Consider the following 13,900-nt stretch of genomic DNA (forward strand, 5'->3'; position numbering starts at 1 on the left):
TATGACAGTAAATTATGGCTCTTGCTAGTATATATATATATAAAATCTCTATATTAAAAAAGATTAAAAACAAATCATATGTCAAGGAGGCAGGTATCGCAGACTATACTGAAATAGCCAGTACACGCATTACAGATGCTTGATCCACCTCTAAATTTATCGCGGGAAATATGGCGCGAGTGCACTGTGACGTCATCCATGACTTTGTTCGTCTTTGTTTACGTTTCTCGACTCAATACGAAGGTATGGAACCATGTAACAAATCTTTTGAGTCTCGCCAAAGCATATGCGGTACTCAAAACGTGTCTTCAAACTTTTAGTCACCGTAAATTACGAGTTAAAAGTCGGCCATTTTTGGCATAGCACCACGGGTGAAAACATTAGAGAGCATTATGGGACGTAGACAAAAAATTTTGTTTGAAGAACTGTAGGTTTAGCTCGTTCTTTTTCCCGCGCACACTGGTTCTTAGAGCTCGCTTCGCTAGCCGGCGCTGCGCGCTGGCGAGCTGCGCTCGCTATTACTTCTTTAAACCCTCAAGAGATGTTTACTTTCAAAGTTTTCAATATTTACCTTCAAACACCCCATAAAACATTTGATAAAATTCTATGGCAACCGTAAAAATAGCTCATATACCCACATAAATTATCAACTTGTAAAAAATGATTAAATAAGCAAAGGACCACACATCATTAAATTTAATATTTCAATTTAATTTGCATATGAATTGTAAATAAAAGAAAAAAGATGAACCCCTGTATGCAAAGTAAAGTGTTATTTCCCAGGTTCTTTAAAACCCAAAAAGTGTGTTTTGTGGGGCACCTGCCAGAAAGTGAGAGTAACACAAGCTCTTAGGATTCTCTCAAGAATGGAGTCAGTTTACCACAGAGTAAGCAATCAGGGAGAGGAAACAATAGCTAGGACAGTGAGGGGGGATTGCTGTGTCACCAGGGTCAGGGACCCTGTCATGTTGCTGTCTTAACCCTGCTAATGTCTCTCCTTCCATATGACCAACTTTCAATCCCTTTCATATTGAATTTCTTGTTCCTTAAAACAAGAGAGAAAGCACCTGTTTTTACTAAATGCATTTTGATTACACAAGCAAACAACAAATGTTTGGTATTCTACACATTTCCCTACAGCCCTCTTTCGGTTTCAAAGGAAGTTTAGGTAAATAAATGTTTTAAAGACTTGAATGGTTTTCCTCTATAAATCAAACTTTAAAAATCTTAAAACTTTTTCATTCAAAACAAATGGTTGAGAAAATATACTGCATTCTAGATTTAAAAATAATATTCATTACATATCAGTAAAAGAATTTCAACAAACATACAATTTGAATGCTATTTAAATAAAAGAATTTTCATACATTAAATTAGTATATTTTTACTTGAGTGGAGGTCACTAGCAATGCTAAGAATTAGAACCAAAGAAGACAAATATCAAATGTTCAGACTTCAATCAAAAGAGCAACATTATCCATGCTTCTTGAATTGACAACCAACTACTGATCTGGATACAAGAATAAACAACATTTCTATTTAATCCAATGTATAAAGAGTGGTTTTTTATTATTATTATGCTAGCAACTCCATGCAAAGATCTGAATCTGTATTCAATTTTATAATGAGAGCATATAAATCCAGATATATAAAAGGGTACATATTATCCTATAAATCAAAGATAATGTGTAATTTTATGATCAAAATTTCCAGATTTAATTCTATTGAACAAAAGATGCTGATGTGATCCCTGTAAAAGAAGCTAGCCTAGTGCCCTATAGACAATTCCTCGTGACCCTTGCAGGGTTAGCCCCTGTACTTTTGTAGCACTTGACAGGTGGGAAACAATGGACCTCCACAGAAAGAAGATTCGACCTGTCAACTTGATCTCTTTATAATGCATACATGTCTATCAATTTGGCCCAGGTAAAGGCCAAGAGACTAATCTGATCATTTGTCAATAACTCAATGAGGAAAGCAGAAACCCAAACAGGAGGCAGTCCAGGGACCACACATGCTTACATCATAAAAAGTTCCATTTTGATTGCTTTGATATACATCTATCATTGTAATCAGGGTCGGCCACTGATCATCTCTAAATGGGCAACATGCAGAGTCAATATTTGATTTTTGAGGACAGATAATGAACCCAGGAGTTAGAAATACAAATCACATGTATGTATTTTTGTAGAAGTTATTGAAGATTGGAATAAACCAACTTCATTAAGCCACCATTTACTAGCGCTGCTGATTTTATGTTAGTTAGATCAAATGAATCCAAAACGGAATGTTTACCAAGCACCTTTACATTTGATAAAGAAATACAGATGCTATTTTAAGCTACCTGGTAATTTGTTATGTCCATGCAGATAGAAAAAAAATCCATTCCACCTTAGAATCCTGGTAATGATCAATAATGACTTAATATGTATCAATTTAGAAACATCATAATAATTAGGGCTCAATTGATTTTAAAATGAAAATATGGCAGCTGTCAACAGCAACACATGCAAAGGTTACTCAAGAAGCCTTCAAACCAAGTTCAAAGCAACAAAGTATTTGATGCAGAGGTAGCCTTCCTGAACTTTGACAATCAATTCTCTTCAGGAATTCAAACACCTTGCCTTATCTGATGATCTTGACGCAGACAGCTTAATTTTTGGCCTTTTTGTAGCTGTCACAGACAGACATATTGACCAGACTTAAACAACTTACTCTACAAATGTTTGTGACAGATTACTATTAATTGCTTTTAATATTGATTATACTACCCTTCTAAAGTTTCAAAAAAATGTTCTATAGTTGGAGACACTGTAGGGCCATAAGGGTATAACTAGTTTAACATCTAAATCAGCCCATGTAATATCCCCCTAATCAGTTTAACTGATTGATCTATCAATGTGATTAGGTTTCTTGTAAGACGGCTTGTTGAAGACATACTGCTTATTACATTGAAGAAAAAAATGTAACCTTTTTTTAATCTTAATGAGGTGGTAAATATGTGAAGGCCACATTTTTTTCCCTAAGCTCTGAGCGATGGCACCTTGTGATAAATGACGTACAATAATTAGAGGACATCTGATATGTCTTCTGAGCAATTTAAGAGCCCGCTGCACATACTTTGTCAAATTAAAACAATGTGCATGTGAGGGAGGTTATGGCACCTGCTCCAATCTCTGACCATTGTTAATGAAGCATGTGTCTACTAGCAATCAGGTTACATAAAGATATATTAACAGCTCTACCAGTATATAATATTGCAAGAATACTGTGTAGAGCCATGTATCAAAAAAGGTTGTCCCTAACCCCAATGGGAATGGAAGTATATATATCACTGTAAGAAAAAAAAGACGAAAATTCACTGAACAAATAAAGCAGTTTCTTAGTCAATTCATAATCTTGTGTGTTCATATATAAGCCAAAAAATATTTGTCCTTGCAGATTGATTACAGGAAACTTGTTATTTAATGATTTTCTTACACTTAATGACCCTTTCTATTTTCTGTTTTGAATCTGAATTTGTTCACACATTCAATACCCTTACTTGTTTTTAGTGTCTTTTCTCAGCAATTTTGCCACTATTTTCTTTCTATAAAACAAACTGATTCTACAAAACAGTGCTTTAACAAGCTGCTAAAATATAACAAAGTACAGAGAATGTGAATTAAATCTAATAACTTCAAATGGTCCAAAAATGCTATGAAATATTCATTAATGTCAAACTCCTTTGAAGTTTAGGGCCCATAAATCCATGGCTAATCTTCGAACATTAAGGCAGTTACACTGGATTCAGGTTGAAGTTACACCTATGCAGGTGGCCGTTAGACTAAAAACAGCCCAAAGCTCAGTTTTACTTAAAAGAGAGAGAGAGAGAGAGAGAGAGAGAGAGAGAGTAAATTGAAAATAAATATGTATCTATCATCTTTTATTCATACACCCATTTTTTGTAATTACCTAGAATCTACATTGTTTCAGTTTAGAACTTCATGCAAATAAATTTAGAATTGTCAAAAATGCAATACATGTAATACATATACCGGTACATAGAGAATTTAAAGTCTATATAATATATATAAAAACTTTTCCTTTCCATATTTCTTCTATTATGTATAGACTTCATTTTGAAACTTTTAAATTTTCATTTACCACTTAAAACATATGAAATTACCTAACAGAAGGATAATTGTCCACCAAATTCCCATGCTTCCTAAACCTCTTCAAATTAATTGTAAGAAAAGAAACAACTACTAGAAATCATAAAGAGATATTGATTGTCTTAAAATATTGAAAACACAGAGAAAATATTGATAGATGACAGCTGAAACTAGCTGATAAATCCATTTCTCTAATCAATAAACACACAGAAATGTAACCACTCTGAAAAATCTGAAAGAAGTTGCCAACACTTTGTTTGTATCTTAAACATTGGAATTATCAGCTCTAACCAATCCCGTAATAAAATGAAGTCTACTAATTAAAACTTTTCTGCTTTGAATCTAGATGTCACTTGGCTCCCTATCAAACAGAGGAATAAATGAGGCCAACCAGCAAATATTACCATTAGATGCTTTCTTCAAACAAAGCTTACTAATCGTTGGATAACAGAAGCCATTAATATTTCTTAACAACAAACTTTGTTTCATAATATTGGCCATCCTTTCTTTGCTTGAAATGTACAAGAGGTGTGAATCTAATCAAACTTTTAAGTTAATGATTTTTTAAAGTTTTATAGAATCACATACTGAATTTGTGAATATTTTGAAGAAATATACTGGGAATCAATTACGGTACAAAAACATTCATACACATACTGTGTTTTCAAAAATTGCACAACATATTTGCACCTGTTTTTTGTTTTTCTTTCTTTTTTTTACTAAAAACCATTTCGGAGTTCTTAACATTTTCTTTTAAATGGATACAGGAAGTTAATGAGTGTTTGTAGACCGGGGACCAATAGTTCGTCCGAGGTGAGGGAATGAGTATTCATTTCCATTGTCTTGTAAGACACTCACAGGAAATATCAAATAATTTGGTGGAGACTCCTTGTGGTAAGACTACAGTAAAAGAATCAATTAAAAGCAGTTATCATTGATCAGTGATCAATTAACACTTCCTATCACCAAGTACAATACAACACTATTTGGTGGGCTGAAACAAGGAGTTTAAAAATCATTCAATGATCAAACAAAACAATAACATTTTCTTATCAATTGATGTTTTACAAAGAAACGCGTCTCGATGGAGTGTATATATTGATCTCACAGGAACATGGGATCCTAGTTCTATATAATCCAGGTCAAAGGATTCCATTACACTAAAGAATGTTCACAAACAACTCACTTACTCATAACTGATAAAGCAGATGTATCCCCCCCCCCCCCCATCCCACAATCCCCACTCCCCGAAAAGAGGCCTGTCTCTGACCTCTAGAGTTACACTATTTCATGTATCAAAATAAAAACAACTCATAACTGATATATCAGATGCATTGTTACATGGTTAGGATTGTCATTAACTGGTAAATGTACTGGGTAAAGGATTAACATTGAAACTGTTTTTGAATTTCATTGAAGAACTTAAACTAATAGAGATATAGAGCAAAATACATAGTCTTCTTCGTATTACCTATAAAAGTGAATTTTTTTATATTGAAGAAATTATGATAAAAGAGGTTATAAAGTTAAATCAACCATGCAAGTTTGAATAAGTAAATACTATTATTTACATAAACATGTGTCCTGTTCCAAAAACCTTGACCTCTTCCTGAATCTGAAACCTGTGGCTCAGATCTAGCATCAAAGCACCAGTGTCACAAGATGCATGTCATCCATGCAAGTGTAGTGAAGATAGGAAAAGTAATAACTTAGGCTTGGCCATCAAAGGGCACTTGCTCCAAAAACTTTAACCTGCTCCAAAACCATTCACCTTCTACAGCATCTGAAACATATGCCTTAGTTTCAGCATTCAAGCCTGTCAGTTGTATCATATAATGCACCAGCCATGAACATTTTGTGATGATAGGACCAGTCATAACTGAGGTATGACCATCAAAGGGCACCTGCTCCAAAATCCTTCACCTCCTCCATCATCAGAAGTTTATGGCCCAAATTCAGCATTCCAGTCTGTTAAGTCCATGCATAGGTTAAGATGCTTGATCCATGCAAGTTTGGTACTTAGATACAGGACCTGCTCCAAAAACTTAAATCAGGTCTGGACACTAGGGGTATAGCATAAGCTCCCCCGACTTCATCTCAGTGAGCTAAAATGCCAATGATATGGCTGTTATTTGAAAAGTAAGGAATCAAAATCATCTTGAAAACATTTTATTTCAGCACTGATGTTAGTGATGCAAGAACCTGCCGACCACCTGACTGTCTTGAATATTAACCTGCTCGATCCCTCTCTAAACAGAAGTAACTGAACACATTTTGATTTCATAATAAAATTATTTATCATGGAAAAATTTAAAGCTTAGTGACTGAATTCAACCTCACATATTAAAATATATGAAACATATTCCATCTGTTGAACATTTTTTTATTACAGATATCCATCTCTGCTAAAAATTGAATTCATCTCAATCAGTATAAATTAATTAAAAGCTTATGTCATTTCAATTTGTCATCATTAAATTTTAGTATACCATTATCCGATGACTTGGTGAATCCACTGAGGACATAAAAACCAAAGCATGCAATAAGTGGGTTACATGGTATGCATGCATACATCTATGTACTTAATCTTACTATACAATATTAAACTGTCATTCAGACATTGTATATTAATTCATGCATGCAAATACCCGTTCTTCTGTATAATAACTGGCATTGTATGTACATGCATAAACCTATGTACTTACTGTACATGCAGCCAGCCTGTGAGTGCAGTTGCTGCCAGCCATGACAACACTGGTATTTGGTGACAACAAATCTCCTGTAATCTTGCTTATAGGTGGTGAAGTACTGAGTTCTGTAATATCAAAAACTATTTCTTATATACAAGTACATGTATAACACAAGTATAACAGTTGACACTTGTTATTGCAATTAGATGTATCATAATATGAAGTCCACGAACACTAACGAAGACGTCTTATACTGTTCATGGTTATAATGCATCAATGTGACGCTAATTTTAAACCAACTACATATTTTTTATTTGGGGAAAATCGCATAACCTGATTTGAATGATTGAATACATTATAAAGCAATTATAAAATACATCACTTACACATCTCAATCATACTTCATAGTTAAAGAAACAACACATTTTGTATCTTCTTCCGCTTTTTTCCCGCCAAATTGTCAATAGAAAAATAAAAGAGAAAACCTGTGTGGGATAATTTCCGGGGGAAAGGACGCTTACGAATGCAAAAGATATCGTATAAATAATTATATTCCTATTTAATGTGTATTTTTCTGATTCCCCATTATAATTCATTATAGACTTTCCATATGTATATACCAAAAAATTGATAACACATGTAAATTTTTAGTATTCAACGATGAGAATACCAGTTACCCCGGAGAGTACCAGCATTCAGAATTGATCAACAATTTATTATTGATTTGATACATGCACCAAAAATAGGAAGTTAATTTTTTTTAACCACATGTGACCTTTGTAGCGATTTGTTTCTCAGCGGGTACATTACGTTTCCACTGGCACGCGTGCACGTTCTCTCGATAACTAATTGGAGTACGATAAATTATGTATCTGACTTTATAGACATTGCTAGTTCGTAACTTATTTATTATTGAAACAAAGAAATGAAATCAAACGACAGTGATTAGCTGGAAATCACGCCAATTCCCCGCGTTTTCGTCAGAGAGAAGCGATACTTAATCTTTTTGGAAGTCGTTACTTATTGGATGGGGTCCTTAATTTCTGCTTTTCTTGTTATAAGTAATTGGATCGATGCTTTGGTTAAATCTAAATTGCTCCCTTTGTTTTCTGTATCGTCTCGTTATAGATTTTTTTTTCTTCTGGAAACTGGATCTGTAATCACATACCGAGCCCCATCATTAGATACCTTAAAATATGGGACCTTAAATAGGCCAAACCCCGCACTCCCTATTTAGATAACTGAAATATAGAACCTTAATTAGGTCAAACCGCGCACATCTCAGACATTTGGGATAAAAAAAAGTTACTTTCTTACTTACAAAACATGGAATCTTTAATTAAACCGAACACCGCTTTCTCTTTCGGTAGCTAAATATAGATATAGAAATGAAGAAAGTTCGAACTGAAGATCTGTCATTTCAGTGTTTTGATAAACTAATGTTCAGTAGCTGGAGTTAGATATCGCATGATATGTAAAATACAAACTTGGTCAACCCAGCATTAATATTGCCAAAATTATGAATTCATAAATATAATGTATCTTACAAGTTAATTCATTTCCCCACATACTAGTACATTGAGTTCGTTATCCACCCATTAATAATGAGTTGAACATCCACCCAATAACAATAAGTCGGACATCCACCCAATAACAATAAGTCGGACATTCACCCAATAAAAATAAGTCGGACATCCACCCAATAACAATGAGTCGGACATCCACCCAATAAAAATAAGTCAGACATCCACCTAATAACAATAAGTTGGACATCCACCCAATAAAAATAAGTCGGACATCCACCCAATAACAATAAGTCGGACATCCACCCAATAACAATAAGTCGGACATCCACCCAATAACAATAAGTCGGACATCCACCCAATAACAATACGTCGGACATCCACCCAATAACAATACGTCGGACATCCATCCAATAACAACGAGTAAGACATCCACAAATTAAACCAATTAACAGTGAGTTCTATATCCATCTTCGCACTGTTAATAGGTTTGATATCTACCTACTCAAATTGAATTCGATATCCACCAACTTATAGTCGGTTTGATATCCCTCTTTTAACAACTAGTTTGATATCTACAAATTGATATATCGTCGGAAATCAAGGAACTGTCTGTCATACTTAGCATAGCGTATCTGCTTACATCATAAAAAGCGATATGATTCGTTGGTATATGTTGATGCCACCGACATTATCTTAGATATCTACTCTGTGTCACCGAGTATGATATCCATTAATTGAATATACATATCAAAAGTCCAACATTCTTAGTTTATATGTATGTATCTGAATTACCAATCGCAACTTCTTGAGTCTTTCTACCAGAAAGGCAAAGGAAGTTGCGATTGTCTGGAATACAGGTATATAACTAAGAAGGCAAATACTCGATTGATAAAAAGGAAGTTAGAAATCTTCTCTTTAAGTTTTGGATGATGCATTTGGACATAAAATCATGCTTCCATGTGCCTACCAACTGATAAACATTTGCACATCAATTTCCAGTATTCGTGTTTTGAACCATGTGCATGTCAAAGAGAGAGGATGTTGGCTTGATTCCGTATGGACCCCCCTCCCTGTAGTGTACCTTCGTTCGTGCCCAATGCACCAGTGTCCGGATTTTCCACAGTCAGGTTTCCACACCTTGGCTATCCTGGTAAATGCTTGTCTGCACGGAACTTGGACCAGCCTCGTCTCCACGTCTTGGAACGGACAGACATTCGGCCTGCGAACAAAACAAAAATTTTTAGTATATGTACAAAACAAAGATGTTCTAGTCTATGAACAAAACAAAGATGTTCTAGTCTATGAAAAAAACAAAGATGTTCTAGTCTATGAACAAAACAAAGATGTTCTAGTCTATGAACAAAACAAGGATGTTCTAGTCTATGAACAAAACAAAGATGTTCTGGTCTGATGTTCTGGTCTATGAACAAAACAAACTTGTTCGGTATATGAACAGAACAAAGATCTGCATGGTTAATTAGGTCCATATATAATTTCATATGTAAGAATAGTGGTGCAATGTAATACCATCAAAATTTTAGTTTTTATCTCTTTGTATGTGTGAGTGAGGATGTACACGTTTTATAACCACGTGTGTTTACTTCTTTACTTGTTTGATTGTTGTCTCTATTTACAACTGCAATGACAGTAAATGTTTGGAGAAATCTTGATGATCAATTTATGTGACAATCTGCACTCGGAAACACCGTACACCAGAATTAGAACATTCCACATAATTAATTTGAATATTAAAAAGGTGCAGAAATATTTCGACATTCTTATACCGAGTTCTTTTTTACGTTCAGAAAAGGAAGATTTGGCGTATTATATTTTAATAGATTACAGCACGCGACGTGACTGACAGAATATCTAGTGGGCCATCGGTTGACTTGTAAAGGGGGCCGCGAACGGCCGAGGGAACAAAACAAACTTCTGTCGGAGGGTCACGCCCTAGTATGCACAGTTATAAATATTTGTCAAGATGATGCGACACTTTTTTCTGACACATGGCTGTGTCATGAGAGAGAGAGAGAGAGAGAGAGAGAGAGAGAGAGAGAATCGGGCTTTGAGTGAAGTCATATCAATGTCGTTATAAATGAAAGAAATTCCGCATATATTTAACATTTTGACTTCTGTTGGTTAAGAATGAGCGATTTTAAGGCGTGTTTGTAAAATTCTACGCTCTTGTTTGCATGGTTTGATTTTAAATTATTCTGCACACAAGAAAAACGGCAGGTGTATTTATTACATAGTCTTCTGTCAGCACATTTTAAAATTGCCGTGCACAAGATCCGTTGTCGCGAGATCTGATAAATTTATTTTGACATAATATCTTTTATAGATTATAATGGTTTTCTATTACGACTTGCTCGCCTCTTTCTACACGTTATAAGTAGTAATAAACTTTACTTCACATACAAAGGTACGTGCCTGTTTTCTAATCAACAACACCGGAATCTAAATGTGGGAAAAACGTCTTTAAATAACGTTTGAAGCATTGAAGTTAACTGGTCTATTGTGAGGGTTGACAAACAATATGGTAATATATTACAGGTGTGGACAACAACTACCGGATGATATAAGAACAAACTACCCCAAAGTGTGGAACAGTGTTTTGTGTGTCGAATCCCGGTGTTTATTACAAACTCGTATAAATACAAATAAAAATTGTCAAAATGAATACATTCAAAGCAGATTTTTAACTTTCCTAATGGACAGTTTCCTTATCCACCGATGATTTGTACAACAATATATAATCATGCCATTAGTCTGAGAACATTTTACTTTTTAGTAATATAATTTTCAAGGTCTTCGTTATAGTACGTTTTAATGTGAGGAACGATTGGTGAATTATTTTCTCCCACGAAATCAAAGAACATTTAAAGTATTTTCAAAGGTGATTTCAAGACCGATTTCTACATGTTTGTTGTCGTCCGTGTATTTGGGTGTTCGTTGCAAATTAATATAAGTATTCTTTAATTAATAGGCCGATTTGTGATTTAATTTGGTTTTTTGCGTAAACACTACACTACATTAGTAAAACTATTTTAACTGTATGTTATTTAAACAAACCCTAGTATATTTGTGAAGTTTCAAAGTAAAAAAAAAATACAATTTTTCAATATATTGTCCTCCTAGTTTTTAGATGAACGGTTAATTTGAATCACTTTTAAATTGACTTACATTCCGGCTCTAAGATTGTATGTTCCTTTTGATGGCGTAATTCCAATCACAAAAACTAACAGAAACAACTCACAGAAATGAAGATCCATTGTTCACTCTTAGAATATAAGAAATTCTTTTACTGTTTTTCACCTATTTCATGGAATTTTTTCACCCTTCATTTCACTGTATAGGAAATAAATCCGTCAAAGACTGATGCATGTGGTTTCAACACTTACACTGAAAATGAAACAAGAATCTAAAGAAAAAAGACCCACGCATCAAATTTTTTTTTAAATCTCTGATCAGTTCAATTGTTCTGGATGTATGGTCAGATTGACGCAAAGTAGCTAGAGACGGATAGAAACTCCGCAATCCGCACGGATCGACACGCTTAAATAATTTGGTACTCGCTCATCCCCCAGATTTTAACGATGTTTTAAAAAGTTTAAATTCCAATTTAAACCAATGAACAAAGTCTTATTACATAGTCCGATTCAAGCCTTTTGCCTTGTTATATTTTCATCGAGAGAAAAAGCTAGATTATGTTTTCTGCTTTTTCGACTCATTACTCGGTCGTCTCCGGATTATAGGATATAATAGGAAATCCAAATAGAATATGGCAGTCACATAATTTAATACACAATTATCCATACAGGTCTAGATGGGACGATCATCCGCTGAATGCTTAATTAGCGGACAGGCTTTGATAAAAACGCCTCTTGTGTGAGAACGTCGGTAGGTAAACGGTTTAAGTGTCGTCCCGGCGAGTCCCAGCTCTTACATATAATCACTGGTTCTATTCTTGACGGAATTCTTCCTCTTGCAAAAATTATGTAAGAAGCACTTCGTGTGTAAGATTTATTATGCCGGTTGATTACTTTGTATCAAAGTGTGCGGAAAGTGACAAGCTTGCAAAAAATAATACTGGAACAGATAATGGCAATATTTACGTGCAGTATTGAACACAAATCAAACATGGAATTTGAAATGTAGGGGAGAGAGAGAGAGAGAGAGAGAGAGAGAGAGAGAGAGAGAGAGAGAGAGAGAGAGAGAGAGAGAGAGAGAGAGAGGGAGAGAGAGAGATCGTTTTTCTTTTTCTCAGGTTTGCTGGGGTAAACTTCACCTTGAGAGCACTAGATTTTCAACATTCATTTTCGTGAGTGCAATTCTAAGTGATATGATCCACCTCACCCATGTAGACATACTCCTAGTAAGACCTATATGATTTATATACAGATATAGCGCAAAAAAAATGAGTTCCCCCCAGCTTCCCCGTTCATTCACTAACTTCTTTTCCTTCCATTAAATACAGCATAGGCGTCGGAACGGGGGGGGGGGGGGGCTAGAGGGGGGCTTCTTAGCCCCCCTCCCCCCACCACTTTTTTACAAAGGTAGACCTAACCATTTGGAATATAGCATCATGGAGGGTCCCCCCCCCACGGATTTGGAAATTCATGATTGGGGGGGGGGGGGGGGGGATTGGCAGGTAAGATTGGAGTTAAAGGTATACCCCCCCCCCCCTCCACGGATTAGGATTTTCATGATTTTGGGAATTCTTGTCAAGATTTCTGATGATTAGTCTAGCCCCCCCCCCCCCACTTTCAATTTGCTTCCGACGCCACTTATACATGTGTGTCCTCCTGGCGGATTCCGTCAACCACCAACAGAATTGACAGTTCTAGGTTTGAAAATAGAGTATGACTACCATTTCACCTTCTCTAATGCTTGATACACTGCTCCTAGATAATTTATTTAAGAAGGCAAAGTGGTAAACATATTGTCCATCAGATCAGCTTTAAACTTTAAAAATATGATCTTTTTTACCACAAACTATTGTTAATTTAGAAAAGATCCGAATAATTTAGCTTTAAAATTTGAGCATTTTTCTATATCTTAACCTAGCCTAAAACTGACTCGAACATCCAGCCCTATTTTACACTTGGTAGACACTCCTGGTTTGCTATGGGAGATGACTCCATTAAAGGGACTTAGACACGATTTGACTTAAAATTTTCAAATTTTATTTTTCCATTTTTTAATGTTTATGCTGATAAATATACAAGTTTTTAATGCTATGTCAAATTTTTTAAGTCAAATATCAAGTTATTAGCAAGATACAGAGTTCATAATTCTTTGTTATGTAAACAAAGCTTGAATTATATCATTTTTTACATATGTTGTATTGGTGTAAGTTTCAATCAAATGTATCTTTCTTTTGTTGATACTAGTATTTATGAAGATATTGAGTTAGTTTAAATTGTTTTTTACATGTCATATTGTCTAAGAAATGATAATTCTTTATATTACATTTTTGTAAACAACTATAAGACTCGAGCTTTGTTAATATAACAACCAATTCTTACCT

At 34.8% G+C, this 13,900-nt stretch overlaps 1 protein-coding gene across 12 annotated transcripts in view; it reads right to left on the reverse strand.

The window, feature by feature from the left end:
- LOC128187385 (multiple epidermal growth factor-like domains protein 6) overlaps positions 1-12,337 on the reverse strand; it is a 44,257-nt gene extending 31,920 nt beyond the window's left edge. For 5 of the 12 annotated variants that reach the window (XM_052857827.1, XM_052857821.1, XM_052857828.1 and 2 more), the window contains exons 1-3: positions 11,554-12,335; positions 9,452-9,589; positions 6,860-6,969 (exon numbers count right to left, since the gene is read on the reverse strand). In XM_052857827.1, coding sequence (XP_052713787.1) covers positions 6,860-6,969; positions 9,452-9,589; positions 11,554-11,642 — 337 coding nt within the window. In that variant the 5' untranslated portion in view covers positions 11,643-12,335. Of the gene's footprint in view, positions 1-6,859; positions 6,970-7,230; positions 7,330-9,451; positions 9,590-11,553 lie in introns of those variants that run through there. The other 7 variants (XM_052857825.1, XM_052857818.1, XM_052857817.1 and 4 more) reach the window with 3 other exon arrangements.
- Positions 12,338-13,900: the final 1,563 nt, after the last annotated feature.

This window comes from Crassostrea angulata, chromosome 6 (genome assembly GCF_025612915.1).
Source record: "Crassostrea angulata isolate pt1a10 chromosome 6, ASM2561291v2, whole genome shotgun sequence".
Classification (NCBI taxonomy): domain Eukaryota; kingdom Metazoa; phylum Mollusca; class Bivalvia; order Ostreida; family Ostreidae; genus Magallana; species Magallana angulata.